At 42.6% G+C, this 25,653-nt stretch overlaps 1 protein-coding gene across 2 annotated transcripts in view; it reads right to left on the reverse strand.

Moving 5' to 3' along the window:
* Window positions 1–23,101, reverse strand: part of wdr4 (WD repeat domain 4) — a 45,289-nt gene extending 22,188 nt beyond the window's left edge. For both annotated transcript variants that reach the window (XM_089002175.1, XM_089002176.1), the window contains exons 1-8: window positions 22,944–23,101; window positions 12,537–12,605; window positions 12,217–12,354; window positions 11,988–12,144; window positions 8,555–8,667; window positions 8,413–8,473; window positions 6,398–6,490; window positions 4,332–4,396 (exon numbers count right to left, since the gene is read on the reverse strand). In XM_089002175.1, coding sequence (XP_088858301.1) covers window positions 4,332–4,396; window positions 6,398–6,490; window positions 8,413–8,473; window positions 8,555–8,667; window positions 11,988–12,144; window positions 12,217–12,354; window positions 12,537–12,605; window positions 22,944–23,026 — 779 coding nt within the window. In that variant the 5' untranslated portion in view covers window positions 23,027–23,101. The remainder of the gene's footprint in view (window positions 1–4,331; window positions 4,397–6,397; window positions 6,491–8,412; window positions 8,474–8,554; window positions 8,668–11,987; window positions 12,145–12,216; window positions 12,355–12,536; window positions 12,606–22,943) is intronic.
* Between the last annotated feature and the right edge of the window lie 2,552 nt (window positions 23,102–25,653).

Here is a 25,653-nt window from a genome sequence, read left to right on the forward strand (position 1 = left end):
TCTGCAAACATCATGGTCCAAGGAGATTCTTGTCTAACATCGTCTGTCAGTCTGTCCATCACCAGAGCAAACAAGAAGGGGCTCAGAGCTGACCCTTGGTGGAGTCCCACCTCCACCTTGAATTCCTCAGTCATACCGACAGCACACCTCACAACTGTCTTACAGTCGTGATACATGTCTTGTACCGCTCTGACATACTTTTCCATCACTCCAGACTTCCTCATGCTATGCCACAGCTCTTCTCTGGGCACCCTGTCATACGCTTTCTCCAGATCTACAAAAGACACAATGCAATTCCTTCTGACCTTCTCTGTACTTCTCTATCATCATTCTTAAAGCAAACACTGCATCTGTCGGACTCTTTTTTGGCATGAAGCCATACTGCTGCTCACAAATGTTCACTTCTGCTCTTAGTCTAGCTTCAACTACTCTTTCCCAGAGTTTCATTGTATGGCTCATCAACTTTATTCCTCTATAATTAGTACAACTCTACACATCTCCTTTGTTCTTAAAAATGGGCACAAGTACACTTCGTCTCCATTCTTCAGGCATCTGTTCACCATCTAAGATCATGTTGAATAACCCATTCAGGAACACCACCGCCACCTCACCAAGACACTTCCATACCTCGATTGGTAAATCATCTGGCCCGAGTGCCTTTCCCCCCTTCATCCTCTTCAGCGCCCTCCTCACTTCATCCTTGCTAATGTTTGCTACGTCTTGGTCCACAACAGTCACGTCTTCTACTCTTTGTTCCTTCTCATTTTCCTCATTCATCAATACTTCAAAGTACTCTTTCCATCTTGCCATCACACTACTCGCACCTGTTAATACATTGCCATCTCTATCCTTAATCACTCGAACCTGCTGCAAGTCCTTACCATCTTTATCTCTCTGTCTCGCCAGCCGGTAAAGATCAGTCTCACCTTCCTTGCTTTCCAGCCGAGCATACACGTCATCATAGGCTTCTTGTTTGGCCTTTGCCACCTTTACGTTAACTGTGCGCCTCATCTCCTTGTACTGCTGTCTACTCTCGTCCGTCCTCTCAGTGTCCCACTTCTTCTTTGCTAACCTCTTTCTCTGTATACACTCCTGCACCTCCCCATTCCACCACCAAGTCTCCTTATCTACCTTTCTTCCACTCGATACACCAAGTACTTTCCGACCCGTGTCTCTGATTATGTTCGCTGTAGTTTGCCAGTCATCTGGAAGGACCTCTTGCCCACCCTTGTCTTACCTCCTTCCTAAATGTCATGCAACACTTCAACCATTCACTCAACCGGAATAACTCACTTCCTTTTTGCGCCAATATGTCTATTGAAGTCTCCACCAATTACAACCCTCTCACTTCTCGGGATGTTCTGTATGACTTCATCAAAGTCCAACCAAAATGTCTCCTTCTCCGCCAGCTCACATCCTACTTGTGGGGCATACCCACAAACAACATTGAACATCACACCTTCAATTTCTAGCTTCAGACTCATCATTCTATCTGATACTCTTTTTACTTCTAAGACATTCCTAACAAACTCCTCTTTTAAGATAACCCCAACTCCATTTCTCTTTCTGTCTTCACCATGATAGAACAACTTAAACACTGACCCTAAGCTTCTAGCCTTGCTCCCTTTCCACCTGGTCTCCTGGACACACAGTATGTCTACCTTCCTTCTCTGCATCATGTCAACCAGCTCTCTACCTTTACCTGTCATTGTTCCTACATTCAAAGTTCCTACTCTTAGTTCTATACTCTTGGCGTTCCATTTCTCTCTTTTCCTCCGGGCACACCTCCCTCCTCTCCTTCTTCGACCAACAGTAGTCCATTTTCCACTGGCACCCTGAAGGTCAACAGTACCAATGGCGGCCGTTGTTAACCCGGGCCTCGACCGATCCGGTATGGGATTCAAAGGTTTGATTCGCATAATTGTTTTGGCAAATTTTTGAACGTCGGATGCCCTTCCTGACACAACCCTCTGTATTTATCCGGGCTTGGGACCGGCACAATAAGACACTGGCTTGTGCCCCCTTGTGATACATATATATACACATATATATACATATATGTACATATATATATATATATCTACATATATATATATATATATATATATATACATATATACCTATGTAAATATATATATATATATATATATATATATATATATATATATATATATATATATATATATATATATATAAATATATATACATATACACCTATAAAAATATATATATATATATATATATATATATATATATATATATATATATATATATATATATATATATATATATACACACACACACACACATCAGGAAGGAAGTCAGTCATGAATGTAGGAACAATCAGTGGGGTCACAGGGACCACACAGGGAGTGGTCCTCTGCTCCCCCCAACCTGAGAGTAGGGACCTATCATAGCTGTGTCCGGCGCCGCCATGTCTGGACATTAGGGATAAATAAATAGGGCCGATATGACCAGTCAGACTTTAGTTCGCTGACGAAGCCTCTTGGATAGAAGACAAAATGTCCGACACCTTCTAAAAGTACAGATGACGGCTGAAGAAACCTTCTCATCAATAAATCGAATGACACGCCGGCTCAGACGGCACCTTGATGAAAAATGGGCTACTGGAACAAAGCGGAGATGTACGAGATACGATAACATGGCTCTGTTGGAATGCTACTACTCGAGCAACCCTAGTCAGAGGGGTTACATGCGGAGAATGGGGGCTGAATGGTTACTTCGAAACCCACAGTCACACCACGAAACAACTAGTAGCTCAGTGTCTCACGGAAACCAATGAGCTGATATACGCTTCAGCATCAGTGATCCTAGAGATGCTTGGCTACAAGAGCAACCATGAGAGCCACGAGATTCGTTACCCACCATGGAAAAGACGGTTGGAGGCTAAGATCAAGGCGGCTCGGAAAGATGTGAGTCAATTGACGGAGACCCAGAGAGGTGTGAATAAAAGGCCAATACCCAAGAGGTACATGCAGATAACCATACCTGAAGCACTCGAAACTGCCAAACAACTGTTCCAGCCCTTGTACAGTCGCCTAAAGAGGTACACGAAAGAGAATGAGGCCAGAAGAATACACAGGCTGTTCGCAACACAACCTACGAAAGTGTACGCTCAGTGGCAGGGTTCTAACAGCAGAGCAGACCCTCCAAGGCTGCAAACTGAAAGATACTGGAAAGGCATATGGGAGAAGGAGGTCGCACGACAGCAGTGCACAATGGCTGGTGACTATGAAAAAGGAGCACAGCAACCTCTCTGAACAGAACCCAGTTACCATCACAACGGCATATATACAAGAAAGAGTCTCAGGTATGACAAACTGGACGGCACCAGGCCGGATATAGTCCACACCTACTGGCTAAAGAAACTCACAGATCTCCACGAGCGCCTAGCAGCACAAATGAACCAGTTGCTGATGGATGGGACTCGCCCAGGATGGCTAACCGAAGGGCGAACAATCCTGATCATGAACGATTCCTCAAAGGGTGCAGTTCCTTCCAACTATCGGCCAATAACCTGTCTCTCCACAACATGGAAGCTCATGTCAGGCATCATTGCGGCTAAGATAAGTGGACACATGGATCAATACATGAGCAACGCACAGAAAGGCATTGGTAGAGATACTAGAGGTGCCAGAGCTGGTTGACAGAACAGTCGCACAAGACTGCAGGTCCCGACATACCAACCTGTGCACAGCCTGGATTGATTACAAGAAAGCATATGACTCGATGCCACACACATGGATCACTGAATGCTTGGAGCTGTATAAGGTCAACAGGACCCAGAGAGCCTTCATTGCACACTCGATGAGGATGTGGAAAACCACACTTGAAGCCAATGGCAAGCCACTAACGCAAGTGTCCATCAAATGTGGCATATACCAAGGTGATGCACTCTCTCCACTGCTGTTCTGCATAGGACTGAACCCCGTTAGCCAGATAATCGCCCAAGACAGGCTATGGATAATCAGTCACCTCCTCTACATGGATGACATAAAGCTGTATGCTAAGAGTGAAAGGGACATAGACTCCCTGATCCACACAACCAGGATCTACAGCAGTGACATCGGGATGTCATTCGGGCTGGAGAAATGTAGTCGGATAGTGACTAAGAGGGGCAAGGTAGTCCACACAGAAGGGGTCTCACTCCCTGAAGGAACAATAGCAGACATAACCTGCATTTAAACAGGGTTTCAAAGCAAGATTCAAATTTGAAAATAGTCTAGGTAAATGACAATAAACAGAAAGGAGCCTTCGACAATTATTTCAAAAACAAACGAAGACTTTCACAAAGACAGAGGTGCACTCACCTTTCACACTGCACAGCGATGTGACACCCATCAAAGGAGCTGGTAATATGGCAAACTGTTACCTTCTGTAAATTAAATAAAAACAAGAGATTAAAATTTCATTGGCCATTTCTGAATGCCAGTAAGAAGCCATTCTGCTTCTTCCACTCATTGGAGTGGTCTGGCGCACAGAGGCTATAAATAGCCTTATGTCTTTCTGCACAGATGTCAACAAATGTAAAGAAGACTCGTCAATGTATTATTGAGATTTTCCACTTTCCATAATCTTGTGAAAACATCCCTGTATTTTGTATTAAGTCTTTGATGTCAAAAGAATTTGAATCATTGGTGGTTGATCAGTTTGCCAGAAATAATAAAAATCGCAGAATACAGTTGCTCGATAAGTAGGGCATCTTAAGACTGTTCTACAAGATCTGGACCGATCTGAATCTTTTATCAGCACTCCTGTGATTATTATACTGTTTTTTGTTAGGGCCATTCGCTATACGAACACATTTTAAACATCTTTTCATTTCCTTACACATCGTTTTAGTTTCTGGGACCTCCGTTTTATATCTGTACTTCCGGTCATGACATCACATCCTGCCAGTCTTTACAAAAGCTCTCCCAAACAGCTCCTCTTTCTCTTCGCACCTCGGGCTGCCTGCCCCTCTGGGTACAGGAAGTTTCATTTTGTGCCGTCCCAAAGATTAAATACTCTTTTTGTTGTTACTTTTGATTCCTGCTTCATTAAGAATGGCCCTAACATCAACAACAACTTCATCATCACAGTAATCTCATGTCTGCAAAGGTTTAAAAGTTTGATAAAAAGATAAAGTCAAATAAGATTGAGCATTTTTTTTATCTCCCAAACAGATCCTCTTTCTCTTCGGCCCTCGGGGTTGAATGTGCCCCTCTATCAAAACCCCTGCCCCCAGCCAGGGCCCTTAAAGGACAACCGACGTCTCCGAACAAGTTATGTCCGTAATTTGTAAAATGGCTTCAAATGACTTCTACTGAGCGTATTTTACAAAGATTCCACCACACATAGCTATATTTTACGTTTTAAGACTCGTGCTGAATATTCCGGAAGTCTTGTTTTTGAGTTGGTGACAAGTCCGTATGTTACGTCACTGAAGTTGACTTAACCCGACCGAAAAAAGGACACATTGTAGCAGTCCTTCTATCACGTCTATGCATTTGGCTGTACTTGGCTGCTCTGAAAACTTCGTGTAGCACCAAAAAAGAGGCAGAAGAGGGCAACAAAGCTCCATGTAAGGAATTAATCAGCCTGTGGAAACGGGCTGATTAATTCCTCACACAGAGCTTGGTTGCCATTTTCTGCCTCTTTTTTGGTGATACATTCCCCCCCAAGGTTGCCTCAAAATGGCACGGAATAAATTCTTTAATCGATTGCAAACATGTATGCTTTCCTCTTCAGAACTATTTGAATCATATTCATAACTGGATGTGTAACAAGAAAGCATATTCTCTGAATCTGAAGCCATTGTTTTGATTCTTGAGCAACGCAAGACGTCTGGGCGTGACGTCACGAACTAGGGGCGGGACTTTCTGAAAATGCCCAATTCGCAGCTCAATTTTTTGCAGATTTTGGACACTAAGTCATTTTTATTGCTGTTTTGCATTTGACTAAAAATATCATACTGCGTGTTTTGGGTATTTTAGATGCTCTCAAACGTTTTTCTGGAAACAAAAAAGTGATGTTGGTTGTCCTTTAAGTGAAATTGATCTTGAACCGCCACTCCCCTTTGTCCAGCTCTCCCAAGAGGATTACCAGGCTAGAAGAATGCCTGCATACATACGCACGTACATACATACATGTACATACATGCATACACATGTACGTGTACATACAGACAGATGTACAGACAGACAGATGTACAGACAGACAGACAGACACAGACAGACAGACAGACAGGCAGGCAGGCAGGCAGACAGACAGACAGACAGACAGACAGACAGACAGACAGACAGACAGACAGACCTGGTCTGCACTTGTTGATATGAAATTCAGTGGTTTGTTGTATGACTGACACTCAATCTTGGGCATGAAAGAACATAATTACCCCCTTATTCTTCAATGTCTCTTCCGGGCCGTGCAAGTCCCAACTTTGGAGTTTCTGACCAGTAGTATACTCCCACAGCTTCATCGTCCCATCCTGCCAAATAGAGAAACGTTTTAAAAGTCGTTGGGTCCGGTAACTGGCAGAAGCAACATAAAGAATAGCAGGTCATCCAAGTCAGGTGTCCTTGTAGCCGTGGGAAACATGGCGGTTGGAATGGCAGCTGACAGGCTGATTGATGATTTCTCATTCATGGACTTAGGTCACACTTCACAATTCGAATGCCCATCCTGGACCTGGTCAGCACTTGCCCAATGTCAACTGCTGGGGAATTCGGGCCATACTTCTATTGTCCATTCTTAAACCAGACAGAACCTACATGAGAGTGTGTCTGTCAGGATCCAGAATGAGTCGAGACATGACAAACAGCCGAAATGGCCTGGTGACTGCCAGATTATCAAAACCTAACCTTTATTCATAGGCTCACTTGGTCCCCTACAAATACAGTGAGACCTCAACTTACAAACTTTTCGTCTTAAGAACGTCAAATTTATGAAAATTAAACCTTATAATAATCACTATTTTCATAAAACACACCCACCACGGTTGGCGGAGTGATGTTCGGTGGAAGCACACGACCGAACAGCGCTTCAGCCGGCGCTACTTAGCACACCCCCTCTCATTGAATGCACACGTCGATCGCCTACTTGGAGCTTTTTGCTGATAATTTTACTGTGATGGGACAGAAAAAAAACCACCACAGGCTCGTGTTCAGCCCAAGAAGACACAAAATAAAATCACTGTGGCTGAGAAGAAGGAGATAATTGAAAAACACAAACGAGGTGTGCGTTTGTGTGATTTAGTGGCCAAGCACGGCTATGCTAAGTCAACCATTGCTCCCATTCTCCGGAACAGAGAAGCCATCAAAGGTACGTCTGTTGCAAAAGGTGTTTCCGTGCTCTCAAAGCGACGGTCTCGGGCAATCGAAGAAGTTGAAAAACTTCTGTTAATTTGGATTCATGAAAAGCAGCTATCCGGCGACAGCGTGAGTAAAGCTATTTTATGCGAGAAAGCACGGCTAATTCACGCCGATATCGCCATGCGCCAACCTGGAAGTTCGCCGCTTATTTAGGATTTTAAAGCCAGTAACGGATGGTTCAAGAACATCTGAGGGTGAGGAGGAGAAGGCAATGTTGGCAAAGTGGAATGATGTGCAGGCTTTTACCAAACAGTTCCATTCATAAAAGACTGTGGCTATGACAATCATCAACATGATGAACAATAATGTGATGCCTCAGCTTCGTGAGACCTTACAAGTCAGAAAGCAACAGGTGTCAATTAAGAGGTTTTTAATCAGCAAAAATGATGAGGAGTCTTCAAAGAAAAAAGAAGAGAAGCCACACCAGAGGTTAAGTTACCAACAGTCCTTATGGAAGGTGACTGACCATCAAAAAGGTAAATAAAACTTTATTTTACAGCAGTTTATTTCTTTAATTACAGTCCTCATGTAATGTGCCTCTCTTTGTGACTTTATGATACAATGCCGTGTATTTCTTTCATTACAATACAATAGCACATTTATTATACATAGAATAAGGTATGTTGTGTGTAGTTTTAAGGCTTATTGAGTTAAAAACTATATTTCATGGAAAACCGGGAACTGATTATTCCCATTTTAATGGTTTCCTATGGGAATTTTTTTGGGGAGATACACACTTTTCGCCTTACACACTCTGTCTGGGAACTAAATAAGTTGAGGTCTCACTGTACTTCACAAAGCAGCCGAGAATCTATTTTTCAAAACAAGGTTAAATTCTGTTGCATATGCTAATTTTACATTTTTTGTTTGGACAAAAAAAAACAACAATGAAGAACTAGTATCATTTTGTTTCCATCTCACAATGGGGCCAATTTTTCTTGGTATACGCATGTGAATCGTTCCTTATTAACAATTTTCACGACAGCATTTATAGAAAGTATCTGCACGGTAAATCCCATCCAAAAGTTGACAAACATACCCCCGATCCTGACAGCAACCAGTCCAAATCACCTGAAGGAACCAACAGCGAGCTGACAAACCTAACAGAATAAAACAAAATCCATCAAATGTACCATTTGTGTCCCTCGATTGGAAACATTAATAAGAGAAGCATTACTTACTCTTTGTGTCCGAGGCAGAAGGACTGGATGCTGTGCGGAGAACAAAGGTGACTCACTCGTATTTTTTCGTCTCGGTCAGCAGTGATGATATACTGATCATTAAGTGACACAGTCTAAAAGCAAGAATGAGGATACATCTGTGTAAGCTCTCAGTCGTACAGGAGTGGTCCATCGATGAGAAGGTTTCTTCAGCCGTCATCTGTACAAATCGATGAGAAGGTTTCTTCAGCCGTCATCTGTACAAAAGTGAAGGTTTCGGACGTTTCGCCTCCTATCCAAGAGGCTTCGTCAGCGAACTAAAGTCTGACTGGTCGTATCGGCCCCATTTATATATCCCTCATGTCCAGACCTGGTGGCACCGGACACAGCTATGATAGGTCCCTACTCTCAGGTTGGGGGGGGCGCGGGACACCCCTCTGTGGCCCCACTGATTGTTCCTACATTCCTGACTAACGATTGGCCTATTACACCCACTCCCCCCGGTATCACCTCATCAGCATAACGACCCTCATCAGCATTGCGAAAGTTGCCTAACCTGTTTTGCCTGAGCAGGCTATTGTATGAACGATCCAAATTGAACCTCACACCACCAGACCGGTTTAATGAAGGATTTTGTTGTTTTATAAGAATCGCCTCTTTTACCCCCCTTTCAAACCATCTATGTTCTTTCGCTAAGATTTTAACCTCATTGTCGTCAAATGAGTGGTTGCTAGCTTTTAGGTGCAAATGTACTGCCGATTGAGGCCCACTAGTATTATCCCTGCGATGTTGATAAAGTCTTTTTTTGAGAATTTGTTGAGTCTCCCCAATGTACTGCTCTTTACAATTTTCATTCTTACAATGTATGGAATAAACTACATTACTGTAGAACAGAATGAAAATTGTAAAGAGCAGTACATTGGGGAGACTCAACAAATTCTCAAAAAAAGACTTTATCAACATCGCAGGGATAATACTAGTGGGCCTCAATCGGCAGTACATTTGCACCTAAAAGCTAGCAACCACTCATTTGACGACAATGAGGTTAAAATCTTAGCGAAAGAACATAGATGGTTTGAAAGGGGGGTAAAAGAGGCGATTCTTATAAAACAACAAAATCCTTCATTAAACCGGTCTGGTGGTGTGAGGTTCAATTTGGATCGTTCATACAATAGCCTGCTCAGGCAAAACAGGTTAGGCAACTTTCGCAATGCTGATGAGGGTCGTTATGCTGATGAGGTGATACCGGGGGGAGTGGGTGTAATAGGCCAATCGTTAGTCAGGAATGTAGGAACAATCAGTGGGGCCACAGAGGGGTGTCCCGCGCCCCCCCCAACCTGAGAGTAGGGACCTATCATAGCTGTGTCCGGTGCCACCAGGTCTGGACATGAGGGATATATAAATGGGGCCGATACGACCAGTCAGACTTTAGTTCGCTGACGAAGCCTCTTGGATAGGAGGCGAAACGTCCGAAACCTTCACTTTTGTACAGATGACGGCTGAAGAAACCTTCTCATCGATGGACCACTCCTGTACGACTGAGAGCTTACACAGACGCATCTGTACAAATGTGAAGGTTTCGGACGTTTCGCCTCCTATCCAAGAGGCTTCGTCAGCGAACAGTTCGCTGACGAAGCCTCTTGGTTCGCTGACGAAGCCTCTTGGATAGGAGGCGAAACGTCCGAAACCTTCACATTTGTACAGATGACGGCTGAAGAAACCTTCTCATCAATGAGGATACATGTTATAAACACACCACTTGCCAGTCTTGGGGAAAAAGGATGCTTTGATCCTCTCCTCATGCAACAAAGAAGGTGCAGAAAGTGCTTAAGATTGAATGATTGTCTTGTCTCTTTTGTGTTGTGTCACATTATTTGTTATTTAGTTTTTTGTTGTTGTTTTTGACATCAACATGGCGTGGTGAGAGTATGCCTCTGTCGCAGCTCTGTATTTTGTTTTTCGACTCATTCCTTTCCTTTCCTATTACTTTCATCACTTTGCTGCTGTGAAATGTAAATTTCTCCATTGCGAAACTAATAAAGGCCAATCCAATCCAATCTTTTGGGGGGATTGGTGAGACCAGTTTTCCAACCCTTTTCCGACTGCGAACCAACCAACAAAACAAATGATGTTTAGAAATTTTAGGTCGACATTTTGGACCATTTTCACATATACGGGCATCATTAAGCATCAAGGCATCTATGTGATAGTATTTTGGTTTGCGTCAGCCCAATTGCAATGTGCCAGTAACATTGCCATGGCTGTGAGTTTCTGTGTGGATTCTGCACCGATGATGATGATAATAATAACAATAATAATAATAATAAATTTCATTTATAAGCACCTTTCAACACTCTCAAGGTCACTTTACAGTCACAGGATACGTTTTTCTGTGGGTGAGCAGCAGCAGCCACATGCGCCAGCGTTCACTCAACCGGAATAACTCAAATACGTAGATAGAAAGCTAGTTAGCTAGCTAATATACAGCTAATACATTTGGATTTTAACCACATTACGTATGACCTATGGTAGCCTAGCAATTTGTCTGATAGTTTACTAGCTTGCCTGCTCATTAACATTGGTTGGTTAGCCACAAATTCTTTTAGCAAGACCTCTCGCTCGTTCGTTCGCCAAACAATTTGTCAGTCCTATTGGTAGGACGTGTTTAACAAGAATACAAGTAAAAGGGTATTTAACTCATTCACTGCCGGATCAACCAAAACAAGATGTGAGGGGGGGGGCGCACTTAACTGAAGGGCTTGCTCTGGAGAATTTTGCATTCCCTAACTAGGGTTTTGAGTTTTTGCTTTCCTGACTGGTAGGTTTAGATCCAAGCGTGTAATTAATATTTGTCTTTTGCTTGCTAAGGCTTCTGAAATTCTTATAATGAGCAATTCTAATAAACTTGACAGCGCAGCTCTTTCAATGGCAATTTCAGAATTATTCCGACTTGATCTTGGTTTTAGTCCCTGGTGCTTTCTACTATCTTTGACACTGCTTTATTTTTCCTCTGTATGATAGATGTCAATGTTAAGCGCTTTGTTACAGCTTCAGCTATTGTTAAAGCGCAATATAAATCCATATGCATTGCATTGTATTGATTATCTGGTGGGCAGTGTCCTTCTGTCTACCATTTTTTTGATCCGCCAGCAGATCATCATTTAATATTCAGCATCATGTGTATGTCTTGTGATGCATCTAACAATCCATGTTATTTCACCCACACCAAATAGCAACCAACAATGCAATGAAAATCTACATTTTATTACATCAGGACAAAATATACCTATGAGAAACTCTTTGCTTTGTGTGACTAAAACTATCCCTCCCGGTATTGAGTGCAATCAAGAAATATACTGGAGATAGACTGCTACAAATCATTTTTACCTCCATCTATCATGAGCACACATCCGCTTTGGTAAAAAAGTGCATGTATTAATGGCGGTATCCTTACAACAGCTAGTATCATGGATAAGTGGCCCATCTTAAGATGGCCTTCTCTCTCCGGCTGCATCACTGAGAAGGAATACACATCACCCGATTTATCAGCCACAAGCAACTCGTCTTCCGCCCTGTTAAAAACCAAGGATGTGCCCCTCCTCGCCAACCACCTACAAAACAAATATGCACCTTTTCATACAGAGTATAAATGGTCGGTCTTGGTGGATAGGACCTAATTTTACCTGGTGCTGACACACTGCCAAGAATGCTCATATCGCAACAGGACCAGTCGTTTGGAGTCATCAGTGAGAGCCACCAGTTTCCCAGAGGGTGAAATTATGAAGGAAAGTATGATGTCACGTCCAGTTGTCCCTGCAAGACTGAGGTTGTGGATGACAAAGACAGATATGGTTTTAAATTTTCCTCATTTTGGATTCAACACAAATTAATCCACAGATCAATGCGAATAGAATTAATACAATTTGGTATCCTCACAACAACTACATTGAATTGTTACATTTTATTCACATGGATATGATTACTTTGTCATGTTTTATTTTACCTATTGTCGTCAGTCTTTGAGTCATTTTCCCTTTTCTTGGCGGTGCTGCAGTCAAATACAAATGGGTCTCTGCAACAAAAGAACGATTGAAATACCTAACTGGTTTATTTGAAAGATAAAGTCTTTCTATAAATGAACTATTTTATGAGTACACAAGGAATTACAATGGACCCGGCCTACTTACATTGTTAAATACAGTAAAGTCTCGTTATATCGATATCGGATACATCGATAGTCCCGGTTATATCGATACTATTTCTATGCACGCACAGAGAAAATTACATGCAAACAGGGTCGGATATATCGATAGTCCCGGTTATATCGATATTTTTTCGGACTCCCTTGAATATCGATATAACGAGACTTTACTGTACTTCAAAAAGTACAACAAAATGAACTTATCCTGCTACTAGTTGTGTTAAGTTCATTCTGTCTACTTGTTATCTAATTTACAACTGATTCTTTTCTTACGAACAGTGGCTTTTTTAGGTGTTCAATTACCTTACATGTTTTGGCGTATACTCAAACCATATACAACTCTCCGACAGATTTTGGTACACCCAAAGGACAAAATACACCCGGAAAATAAATGCAACTCAATATATGAAATCCCATGCAAATCATGCAATATATCATACATCGGGGAGACAGGAACGAGTTTTAATACAAGGAAAAACGAGCACAAGAAGGAGTGTGAGAAGGAGACAGCAACAATATAAACAAGAGATAAAAGAACAAGCACAACAGGAACACCATAAATCAGCCATCACAGACCACTGCAAAATAGAGAATCACATCACGGACTGGGAGAACGCCAGAGTCATCCGCACTGAAGAAAACAAACATCAGTGCTGGATCAGGAAGGCCATTGAAATCCGGAAGTGAGAACCAAGGACCATAAACAGGGATGAGGGAGCTTACATGCTCTCTACCACCTAGAGCAGTATCCTAGAGGGATAAGCGGACAGCGGGGGGCATGACTTCCCAGTCAGATCTGACAGGTACGTCACGCCCTCATAGTAACATCAGCTGAAAAAGGCGCATCACAACAACATCCGTGACACTCTGACGAAGGCGGAAGTATACGCCGAAATATGTAAGGTAATTGAACACCTAAAAAGCCACTGTCTGTCAGAAAAGAATCTGTTGTAAATTTAAAAAAAATGTCCTGCTGCTGTTTAAAAAATAAAAATAAAAAAAGCTAGTATGCATACATGCTACTGATGAAAAGGATTCTTCAGCCGTCATCTGTACTTCTTTGAAGGTGATGGACGTTTCGCTTCTTATCCAAGAAACTTCGTCAGCAAACTAAAGTATTTCTGCTAGTTTAGGCCCCATATATATATCCCTACCGTCCAGACGTGGCGGTGCCGGACTCTGCTATGATAGGTCCTGATAGAGTGTTTTTATGGACATTCGTAAACATTGTTATTCCATGTTTAGCTTAGTACATTTTATGTTATTTTATGTTTAGATCAGTGCTGCTGTGAAATGTAAATTTCTCCACAGCGAGACTAATAAAGGCAAATCCAATCCAATCCAATACATATTATGTTATTGCATGTTTAATTTAGACTACATGGAATTATGAAGCTTATTAGTTGAATAGTTGTGAAAGCAGAATGTAACAAGTATCAACTTTCAGTCTAATGTACAATACTTGTCCGTAGCTGATTGGACAACAGATCGCTGCTGTGTCCTTTTAAAACTAGTTGAGCGGGCGGGCTGTGTGCTGTGTGCTTTTTGTTCTTGTTGTGTTCGTGTGTTCTTGGCTCCTCGCTCCGACGAGAGATGTGCTCCTTTTTGTTTCACTAGAACAAAGTAGCTTTTTCTTCACCATCTATCGCCCTCGCTGATATTTCATCACAGAACTTCGTTGAACACCGAACCAGATGAGAAACAAGAATTAGAACCCAACAGGTCCCTGCTTTCAGGTTGGGGGGAGCAGAGTACTACTCCCTGCGGCTCCACTGATTGTTCCTATTGTCCTGACTAACGACTGGCCTGATTGCCGCACTTCCTCCAGTATCACCTCATCAGTATTACTAATCCTATGTTGCCTAAGCAGGCTGTTGTACGAATGATCCAAATTGAACCTCACCCCACCATATCGGTTTAGTGAAGGATTTAGCTGTTTTATGAAAATCGCTTCTTTTACTCCCCTTTCAAACCATCTATGTTCTTTCGCTAAAATTTTAACCTCATTGTCGTCAAATGAGTGGTTGTTAGCTTTTAGGTGCATATGTACTGCCGATCTTTTCATCGATGGACCACTCCTGTACGACTGAGAGCTTACACAGACGCATACATGCTATTGTATTTTTTTAAGATAGTGTATGTTTTACCATGCCTGCGTCCCATACAGTGCAGATTGTTTGTGTTTTACAGATGGAAATAGCACCCATACTTGAGACTGAGCCTTTTAATACGCTGCAGTTCATGGTTATGAAAATGCTTTAATTTACTCTATGCAGACGGTGAGTTATTTCATGACTGCATTATGCCTAGTATAATATAAATTGCTGAAATGTAGTCACAAGGGGCATCCTTACTTCCATACCAAGGATAAAGATGGCAATGTATTAACAGGTGCGAGTAGTGTGATGGCAAGATGGAAAGAGTACTTTGAAGAATTGATGAATGAGGAAAATGAGAAGGAACAAAGAGTAGAAGACGTGACTGTTGTGGACCAAGACGTAGCAAACATTAGCAAGGATGAAGTGAGGAGGGCGCTGAAGAGGATGAAGGGGGGAAAGGCACTCGGGCCAGATGATTTACCAATCGAGGTATGGAAGTGCCTAGGAGAAGTGGCAGTGGTGTTTCTGACTGGGTTGTTCAACATGATCTTAGATGATCAACAGATGCCTGAAGAATGGATACGAAGTGTACTGGTTTAAGAACAAGGGAGATGTACAGAGTTGTACTAACTACAGAGGAATAACGTTGATGAGCCATACAATGAAATTATGGAAAAGAGTAATTGAAGCTAGACTAAGAGCACAAGTTAACATTTGTGAGCAGCAGTATGGCAGTATTCATGCCCCAAAAAAAGAGCATGACAGATGCAGTGTTTGCTTTAAGAATGTACAGAGTAGAAGAAATTGAAGGAATTGCATTGTGTCTTTGTAGACACAATAGGAGCTGCTGATCCCACAACTACTAGGAGTAAGCTTATGATGGGGTGCCCAGGGAAGAGCTGTGGTATTGCATGAGGAAGTCTGGAGTGACAGAAAGGTATGTCAGAGCGGTGCAAGACATGTATCATGACTGTAAGACAGTGGTGAGGTGTGCTGTCGGTGTGACCGAGAAATTCAAGGTGGAAGTGGGACTCCACCTGGGGTCACTGAGCCCTTTCTTACTCACTATGGTGATGGACAGGCTGACAGAACGATGATGTTTGCAGATGACATTGCAGATGACATTGTGATCTGTAGAGAGAGCAGGGAACAGGTGGGGGAGAAACTAGAAAGGTGGAGGGATGCCCTTTAAAGGAGAGGAATGACGATCAGTCGTAGCAAGACGGAATATATGTGTGTGAATGAGAGGGACCCAAGTACAAGAGTGCTAATACTGGGAGAAGAGATAAAGAAGGTGGAGGATTTTAAGGACTTGGGTCAACTGTCCAGAGCAATGGAGAGTGTGTAAAAGGGGTGAAGAAATGCGTCCAGGCAGGCTGGAATGGCTGCAGAAAAATGTCAGGTGTGATGTGTGATAGAAGAGTTTCAGCTGGGATGAAATGAAATGTGTATAAAACGTTGGTGAGAACAGCCATGATGTTTGGACTTGGAGACAGTGCCACTGAAGAAAAGACAGGAAGCAGAGCTGGAGGTAGAAGAGATGAAGATGATGAGGTTGTATAGGATCAAGAATGAGTATATATCAGAGGGACAACTCATATTAGAGGTTTTGGATAGAAAGTCAGAGAGGCCAGACTGAGATGGTTTGGACCTGTCCCGGGGAGAGAGAGTGACTATATCGGAAGAAAGATGCTGAGCCTTGAACTGCCAGGCAGGAGACTGAAAAGAAGACACAAGAGGTTTATGGGTGTTGTCAAAGAGGACATGAAGGTAGCTGTTGTGAGAGAAGAGAATGCACAAACTAGGTTAGATGGACACTGATTCGCTGTGGCGACCCCTGAAGGGAAAAGCAGAAGGGAAAAGAAGTAGACAGTTGATTTTGCATGTCACTGAAAAGAAAATGACAGTTAACAATTGGAAGTGATGTGTAGTTGTTGCACAAAAAAAGAATAGTAAGTCTAAACTAATGCACATAGTCATCAATGCAAAACATCATGATTTTTGTTCAGAGAAAAAAAATATTCTAAACTTACATACTAACACCTTTCACTGATGTCACATACTGGTGTGAGAGAAGAGGATGCACAAAACCGGGTTAGATGGAGGACATTGATTTGCGATGGCAAACCTTGAACGGAAAAGCCGAAACGAAAAGAAGAATATAAATAACTTAAAACAACTGTCTCTGGACTGGTTCGTCCTAAAAACAAATATATTGATATAAGATATAAGATATAAGATATAAGATATAAGATATAAGATATAAGATATTATTTGTATTTAAAATACAGTAAAGTCTCGTTATATCGATATTCAAGGGAGTCCGAAAAAATATCGAAAAAATAACCGGGACTATCGATATATCCAATCCTGCGCCGAACTGCATTAAACAAAAGCCGCCAAAAGAGGGCAGCCAAGCGCCATATAAGAAACGGAGCTGGCCATTAGCTCCCTTTTTTTTGGGTGAGAGATGTTCCCCCAATGTTGACTCAAAATGGCACATATAATTCTTTAATGATTGTAAACATGTATGCTTTAATCTTCAGAACTACAGTGTATTTGAAACATATTCATAACTGGATGTGTAACAAGAAAGCATATTATCCGAATCTGAAGCCATTGTTTGGATTCACAAGCAATGCAAGACGTCTTGGCGTGAAGTCATTTTTATTTGCATTTGAATAAAAAGTGACATCGGCTGTCCTTTAATACACAGTATGGAATGTTAATAATTTTCAAAATCATCGCGCTTCAGCAGACAAAACAAGAAACATTGTTGCAAAAAAACGATTGCATTCATATACAGTACAGTGGGCATGTACATAACACAACAGGGAAACTGCAACGCTTACATCTTACTGTATTATGTATACAATTTAAAAAAGTCATCAATCTTCTTCTGCTTCCCATTTTTACCTTTTAACACAAACACTTCAATCTCGTCTGCTACACACGAGCTAGCGTCTGAAAATGAAAATGGCTCTGCTACACGGGTGCTGGGCACGTAACCAAGTCACCTGACCAAGTCGACCAATGGCGCGACTGATGGCGTGACACGTAACCAAGACACGTGACCAAGTTGACCAATGGCGCGACCGATGGCGTGTCACGTGACAAAGTCACACGGCCAAGTCGACCAATAGCGCGACCGATGGCGGCTCATGTGACCAAGTCGACCAATGGCGCGACCGATGGCGGCTCACGTAACAAGACACGTGACCAAGTTGACCAATGGCGCGACGGATATATCGATATAAACAACAAAAATGGCCGGCGTGGGATGAAAAGGAGCACCGTAATAACCGGATTATCGTAATAAACGGTACTAATTATACATAAAAAGACTAGAAATGTGCAAGGGAAATGAAAATAGCATCGTAATAAGCGGTACTATCGATATAACCGATATCGATATAACGAGACTTTACTGTATATATAAACAAAAATCCTCGCCTCTCCCCTCATGGGTGGTGTCTGCCCCCCTTTTTTTGTCCTCTACCAGAGGCCAGGAAGCTTGAGGGTTCTGCGCAGTATCCGTGCTGTTCCCAGCACTGCGCTTTTCTGGACCGAGATATCCGATGTTGTTCCCGGGATCTGTTGCAACCACTCGTCGAGTTTGGGGGTCACTGCCCCGAGTGCTCCGACCACCACAGGCACCACTGCCACCTTTACCTTCCAGGCTCTCTCCAGCTCCTCTCTCAGCCCTTGGTATTTCTCCATTTTCTCATGTTCCTTCTTTCTGATGTTTCCATCACTCGGGACCGCTACATCCACGACAACGGCTTTCTTTTGCCCTTTATCTAGGACCACGATATCTGGTTGGTTGGCCATTACCATCTTGTCAGTCTGTATCTGGAAGTCCCACAGGATCTTTGCTCGGTAATTCTCTACTACCTTTGGAGGTGTTTCCCATTTTGACCTTGGGGTTTCCAGTCCATACTCCGCACAGATGTTTCGGTAGACTATGCCAGCCACCTGGTTATGGCGCTCCATGTAGGCTTTCCCTGCCAACATCTTACACCCTGCAGTTATGTGTTGGATTGTCTCAGGTGCCTCTTTGCACAACCTACACCTTGGGTCTTGTCTGGTGTGGTATATCGCTGCCTCTATGGCTCTGGTATTCAGGGCCTGCTCTTGAGCGGCCAGGATGAGTGCCTCTGTGCTGTCCTTTAGCCCAGCCCTCTCTAGCCACTGAGAGGACTTCTTGAGATCAGCCACTTCTGTTATGGTTCGGTGGTACATCCCGTGTAGGGGCTTTTCCTCCCATGATTGTCCCTCTTCCAGCACCTCATCCTCTGTTCCCCATTGTCAGAGACATTCTCTGAGTATATCATCCGTTGCAGCCTTCTCTTTGATGTATTCATGGATCTTGGATGTTTCATCCTGGACAGTGGCTCTCACACTCACTAGTCCCCGGCCTCCTTCCTTACGGCTTGTGTACAGTCTCAGGGTGCTGGAATTGGGATGGAACCCTCCATGCATGGTGAGGAGTTTTCGGGTCTTAACATCCGTGGTCTGAATCTCTTCCTTTGGCCACCTTATTATTCCTGCAGGGTATCTGATCACTGGCAGGGCATAGCTGTTTATTGCCCGGGTCTTGTTCTTGCCATTGAGCTGGCTTCGGAGGACTTGCCTCACCCGCTGGAGGTATTTGGTCGTAGTCGCTTTCATTGTTGCTAGTTCGAGGTTGCCATTGGCCTGTGGTATACCAAGGTACTTGTAGCTGTTTTCAATGTCTGCTATTGTTCCTTCAGGGAGTGAGACCCCTTCAGTGTGGACTACCTTGCCCCTCTTAGTCACCATCCGACTACATTTCTCCAGCCTGAATGACATCCCGATATCATTGCTGTAGATCCTGGTTGTGTGGATCAGGGAGTCTATGTCCCTTTCACTCTTAGCATACCGCTTTATGTCATCCATGTAGAGGAGGTGACTGATCGTAGCTCCATTTCTGGGGCGGTATCCATAGCCTGTCTTGGCAATTATCTGGCTGAGGGGGTTCACTCCTATGCAGAACAGCAGTGGGGAGAGTGCATCACCTTGGTATATGCCACATTTGATGGACACTTGCGTTAGTGGTTTGCCATTGGCTTCAAGGGTGGTTTTCCACATCCTCATCGAGTTTGCAACGAAGGCTCTCAGGGTCCTGTTGACCTTATACAACTCCAAGCATTCAGTGATCCATGTGTGTGCTATCGAGTCATATGCTTTCTTGTAATCATATACATATATATATATATATATATATATATATATATATATATATATATATATATATATATATATATATATATATATATATATATATATATATATACTGTACACAAGCCGTAAGGAAGGACCGGGGACTAGTGAGTGTGAGAGCCACTGTCCAGGATGAAACATCCAAGCTCCATGAATACATCAAAGAGAAGGCTCCAACGGATGATGTACTCAGAGAATGTCTCAGACAATGGGGAACAGAGGATGAGGTGCTGGAAGAGGGACAATCATGGGAGGAAAAGCCCCTACACGGGATGTACCACCGAACCATAGCAGAAGTGGCTGATCTCAAGAAGTCCTATCAGTGGCTAGAGAGGGCTGGCCTAAAGGACAGCACAGAGGCACTCATCCTGGCTGCCCAAGAGCAGGCCCTGAACACCAGAGCCATAGAGGCAGGGATATACCACACCAGACAAGACCCAAGGTGTAGGTTGTGCAAAGAGGCACCTGAGACAATCCAACACGTAACTGCAGGGTGTAAGATGCTGGCAGGGAAAGCCTACATGGAGCGCCATAACCAGGTGGCTGGCATAGTCTACCGAAACATCTGTGCGGAGTATGGACTGGAAACCCCAAGGTCAAAATGGGAAACACCTCCCAAGGTGGTGGAGAATGACCGAGCAAAAATCCTGTGGGACTTCCAGATACAGACTGACAAGATGGTAATGGCCAACCAACCAGATATCGTGGTCATAGATAAAGGGGAAAGGAAAGCCGTTGTCGTGGATGTAGCGGTCCCGAGTGATGGGAACATCAGAAAGAAGGAACATGAGAAAATCGAGAAATACCAAGGGCTCAGAGAGGAGCTGGAGAGAGCCTGGAAGGTAAAGGTGACAGTCGTGCCTGTGGTGGTCGGAGCACTCGGGGCAGTGACCCCCAAACTCGACGAGTGGTTGCAACAGATCCCGGGAACAACATCGGATATCTCGGTCCAGAAAAGCGCAGTGCTGGGAACAGCACGGATACTGCGCAGAACCCTCAAGCTTCCTGGCCTCTGGTAGAGGACCCGAGCTGAAATGGGGACAGACACCACCCATGGTGGGTGAGACGAGGAATTTTTATTTATATATATATATATATATATATATATATATATATATATATATATATATATATATGTAACTGAAAAAAAAAATTTCTCTAGTTTTTTTTTTTTAAACGGGGAGTTGCAGACAGTTGGATCTGTAATTATTTAAAAATGCTGCGGTCCAAACTACCGGTACTACTACTCTTTAGAAGAGGGTTCACCATCGCCATTTTAAAGCTACTGTATTTACGACGAAAATAAGAACACTATTTCTCTCCAAAACACTGATGAATAAATATAATCCAATTTTAGAAACATTAAGTCCACATTCAGCTGCGTCAAAGTCCGATTCATAAATATGACAAATTATTTATTCCCACATAACTGTTTTAAAAATTGTCATCTTCCTACAGTTTGCTCTTGTTTTGGTTCTAAATGTGGACATGGGATTCCGCGACTGTTCAATGCAGAGCCACAATCAAAAAAGTCATTAGCGATGCTTAAAAAAAATAAATAACAATTAGCATGTGTGTTTTTCATTTCATGATAAATGTAATATTTTGCAGGTAAAGTCTGCAAACGAGATACTTGCATCACCAATACTCGCCCTAACCCAAGCAGGGAAAATTGGTTATGATGTTTTTAAAACACTGCTCTCCCTTCCTATGTTGGAATGGAAGCGTCTTTTCATCAATTCTTGACCTGATGATGCGTTCAAAACTGTGTGTCAAAGATGGCATGAAGGTATGGGGTTAAGGATCACAGCACCCGTTTTCAGATTTCAGAACTGAAACACCCTTCCACATTCCAAAAACATGCATGGCACGCACACGAAACGAACTGTCCGGAGGTGTAAGTGCGACTGGCTGACAACCGGTTGAAGGTGTCCCCTGCATTCCCCCAGAAGACAGCCGAGATAGGTTCCAGAATGTCTCGCGAATCGTGTGAGGATAAAGCGCAGCAGAAAACGGATGGATGGATGGACCTGGAACGAATAATTACTCGGCAAAGACGCCTTCCCAACACAGACTTCGGACGCACCAGAATAACTAATCGAAAGCTGTCTCGAATCAAGTGTGTTTGTCAGAATACTCTTTGTGCAACATGCAGCAAAGATGAAATAACTTTACCCTATCAACCAAAGTACAAACCAGTGTGACGTGCAGTCAGTGGAGGCAGGTGAGGCAGTGCCTCACCTGTCATCATGGAAAGCTGTCATGGAAATATCAAATGAAAAAATAAATTAAACAGTTAGATGTATTTCGTGATTTGTACTTTAAAGTTCTTGTCCATTTAACTTCACCGTTTTAGGATTTTTTTCAAAATGGCTGAATTTACCGTTCAAATACTAAGTAGAGACGGGCGGTGACGTCATTGATGACGTCAGTGCCTCACCAGCCATGAACCTCACCGCACGTCACTGGTACAAACACGCAGTTCATTGAAACACACAAAGCTAAAAACAAGGGCAGCAAATTGAAATGCACAAATATAGACATAAATATAAAAAAAATACACAAGTAAAACAACAAATAGCAAACAACAGACGACCAGGTGAACTCGTGCGGATTTTTGCGGGTGAAAGCAAAATGGTGAAATAACTCCATAAATGTAACTTACACAAGGCAAAAATTGAAGACGCATCCTGAAATTATATTTTGGACTTCCAGTCTCGTATTATATATACACTATTTCGAAGTAACAAATAAATAAACTGCAGTGTTTGTAAACGACAACGTGGCTCCTAAACTTTAGAAGAGTACCCGCCAGAGGAGTGAACGAACTATTATTTTCAACGCAAGCCTTTTAATTTCAACTCACCTGTCCTGTTTGATGTGAGCCGCTATCAATTTAGTACCACACGAGAGAAATAGCCACTCTACACAAATACCGATTGAAGCCATGACTGTATTTCTGACCCCACGCGCTCTTCCTGTTGTGGTGCTCGTCAAAACGGCAGCTGGGTATCTCGCTCATGCGCAGAAGGTTAGCCTCGATCTCCAACTACGGCACCCACACTAGAACATACTACATTAAAAACATTCACAGCATACGCATGACATCTGAGGATAGAAAGGAGGGGACACCTAGAACCCGTATCCATCCAAATTAAAGGTACACTAAGACGAACCTGTGATCAAATCATAATATAATTGTCACTGTTATAACAATAATAGTTTTGTAATTACAAACATTTACGACTGCTATTTATTCTCTATAATAATACAAAGTATTTTGATCAAATTTAAATGCCGTCCATCGTCATCAAAGATGGCCAAAATTCATGCGCGACTAAAAAGTGCAGATCTCAGATCTTCTGTGACATTTCGAACACACTTTTTTGACGAAACTGTCACTCGTTCTTAAATAAAATATTTATTTATGAATTAGTCGTAGTAAAAGTATTCCAGTCTTGACGTGGTACGTCCTTTGTGCTACTTTTTTGGAGTCCAAGCAGCATTCAACAAATCTTCAAGTCTGGTTCAAGTCATCTCGGTGCACGTTCAAGCTTCTCAGCCTGACCGTGCTTTCTTTGTTATAGCTGCTAATAAAGAGACGCGTTTGTGAACCACATGGCTGATCATTAAGTGTTGTCACTGTTATCGTATAAAATGTGCGCAACAAGGACAACGGAGTCTGAAGAGAAACTTTGGAAAGTAAAAGAGATCAAGTCGCAACAGCAAAGACGACGCAATTTGCAAGAGGCAGCCTTGCGCTGTGGTTCTCAGAGCAGGTTTGTTCTCTCAACACTCTTTTTTTCCCCCACATTCTGTTGTTCAAAATTTTCCTGTGATGAATTTGTGATCGCCAGAGTGGCCAATACGGAAACGTATACAACTGATTTAAACACGGTAAATGGTGCTTAATTAAGACTAGAAAGTCCACAGCCCCGACAGTACCATACATTTATGCATTAAGGCAGCCACTTAGCGGGCTTAGTTTTGAACCGACATCCAAACTCACGTGAGAACAGCCCAACATTTTGCATTTTCTAATTTCTATCACTAGGGATAATGACCGACCATTTATTTTCACCAACCTTCACCATTCATTCACCATTGTTCTGTAACCTGAACCTTCACCATTCATTCACCATTGTTCTTTGATATTGCTGATGTTTGAACACTGTTCCAAGGACAGATTACTTTTCTTTCCTCTCAGTCCTGCATACAAACATGCTGTGTTAAAAACACACCGCTCAGATGAAATAGCAACTGTAAAGGACAACAAAGTTTTTCTAGAATAAAATAGTACTGCACACTTAAATCCAAAATTAGAATCTCAAACAAACGGTAATCCAATAAAGGTCCAGATGAAAGGGGTTACAATTCTTGGTGTGTTAGATAAAAGGGGTGACAATACTTGAAAAGCAAAATGATCATTTTTGGGTGGATGGTCGTGTGACCAGTTCGTTTTTGTCCAACATGGTCTAATTTTACTTCAACAATTTCGGACTAATGAGGAATAAACTGCAGACGTGGGTCTCCAAAGACATTTTTACAATAACTTGAAAATTAGTTGAAAGAAGGCATAAATCCCCACACAATTTAAATCTTCATCATTGGGACACACAAACCCCAACCGCTCAGGGTGGGCCCTTCACAATTAAAAGGTACAAAAGTCAAACGGCTGGGCCGTAGAATGACTACTTTTTTTCAACAACAACAACATACAACATCAAATTATTTAGCATGATCATTGACTTTACCAAACCAGGTGTTTGTCTTCTTGTGTTTTATAGACGTCAGGGGAGTCATCCATCCTGCGCAGGAGGAGTTAAAGTATTTTCACATTAAAGAGGAAGTGGAGGACAAACATTCACCAGAAGTCATTGACATGAAAGAGGAGCCAGAATCCCACCTCATCAAAGAGAATGTGCACGGGTCCCCGCATATTAAAGAAGAGAACGATTTCACGAAGCCACCCTTGATAGATGGATGTTTTAAGATTGACAATGACGCTCACAATGAGATGAGCAGAATGGCGGAGCCTCCAAGCAGCAGTTGCTCAAGTCGACGCATGACGATCCCATCTGCTGCTTGTTACTACGTTGTTAATACCTTGGTCTCTACCTCTCTGCTACACCCTCATTAGCCAGAATGTCGTTATCCAAACGGAGAAAAGTAGATAAGGAGTGTAGAATTTTCAAAGACAAATGGACCACGTCCTATTTATTTACAGAGATTCACAGAAAACCTTTGTGCTTGGTGTGTTTGCAACAAGTTTCGGTATTGAAGGAATATAATATTCGACGCCACTACGAGACTCATCACAGCGAAAAATATGACGGGTTGCAAGGACAACTGAGAATTTAATTAACGAATTGCTGGCGGGTCTGAGGAAACAGCAGTCAACTTTCATCCGGAGCCGAGAAGTCAGTGAAGCAGCGGTAAAAGCCAGCTACCTAATTGCTGGCGAAATAGCATTAGCATCGAAGCCGTATTTCGACGGTCTTCTTCTTCTTTTTTTTTCAGCTTTTCCCTTCAAGGGGTCGCCACAGCGAATCAGTAACCTCCATCTTCAGAGGTAT

Source organism: Hippocampus bargibanti, linkage group LG08, assembly GCF_051943395.1.
Source record: "Hippocampus bargibanti isolate YZ-2025 linkage group LG08, ASM5194339v1, whole genome shotgun sequence".
NCBI classification, from domain to species: domain Eukaryota; kingdom Metazoa; phylum Chordata; class Actinopteri; order Syngnathiformes; family Syngnathidae; genus Hippocampus; species Hippocampus bargibanti.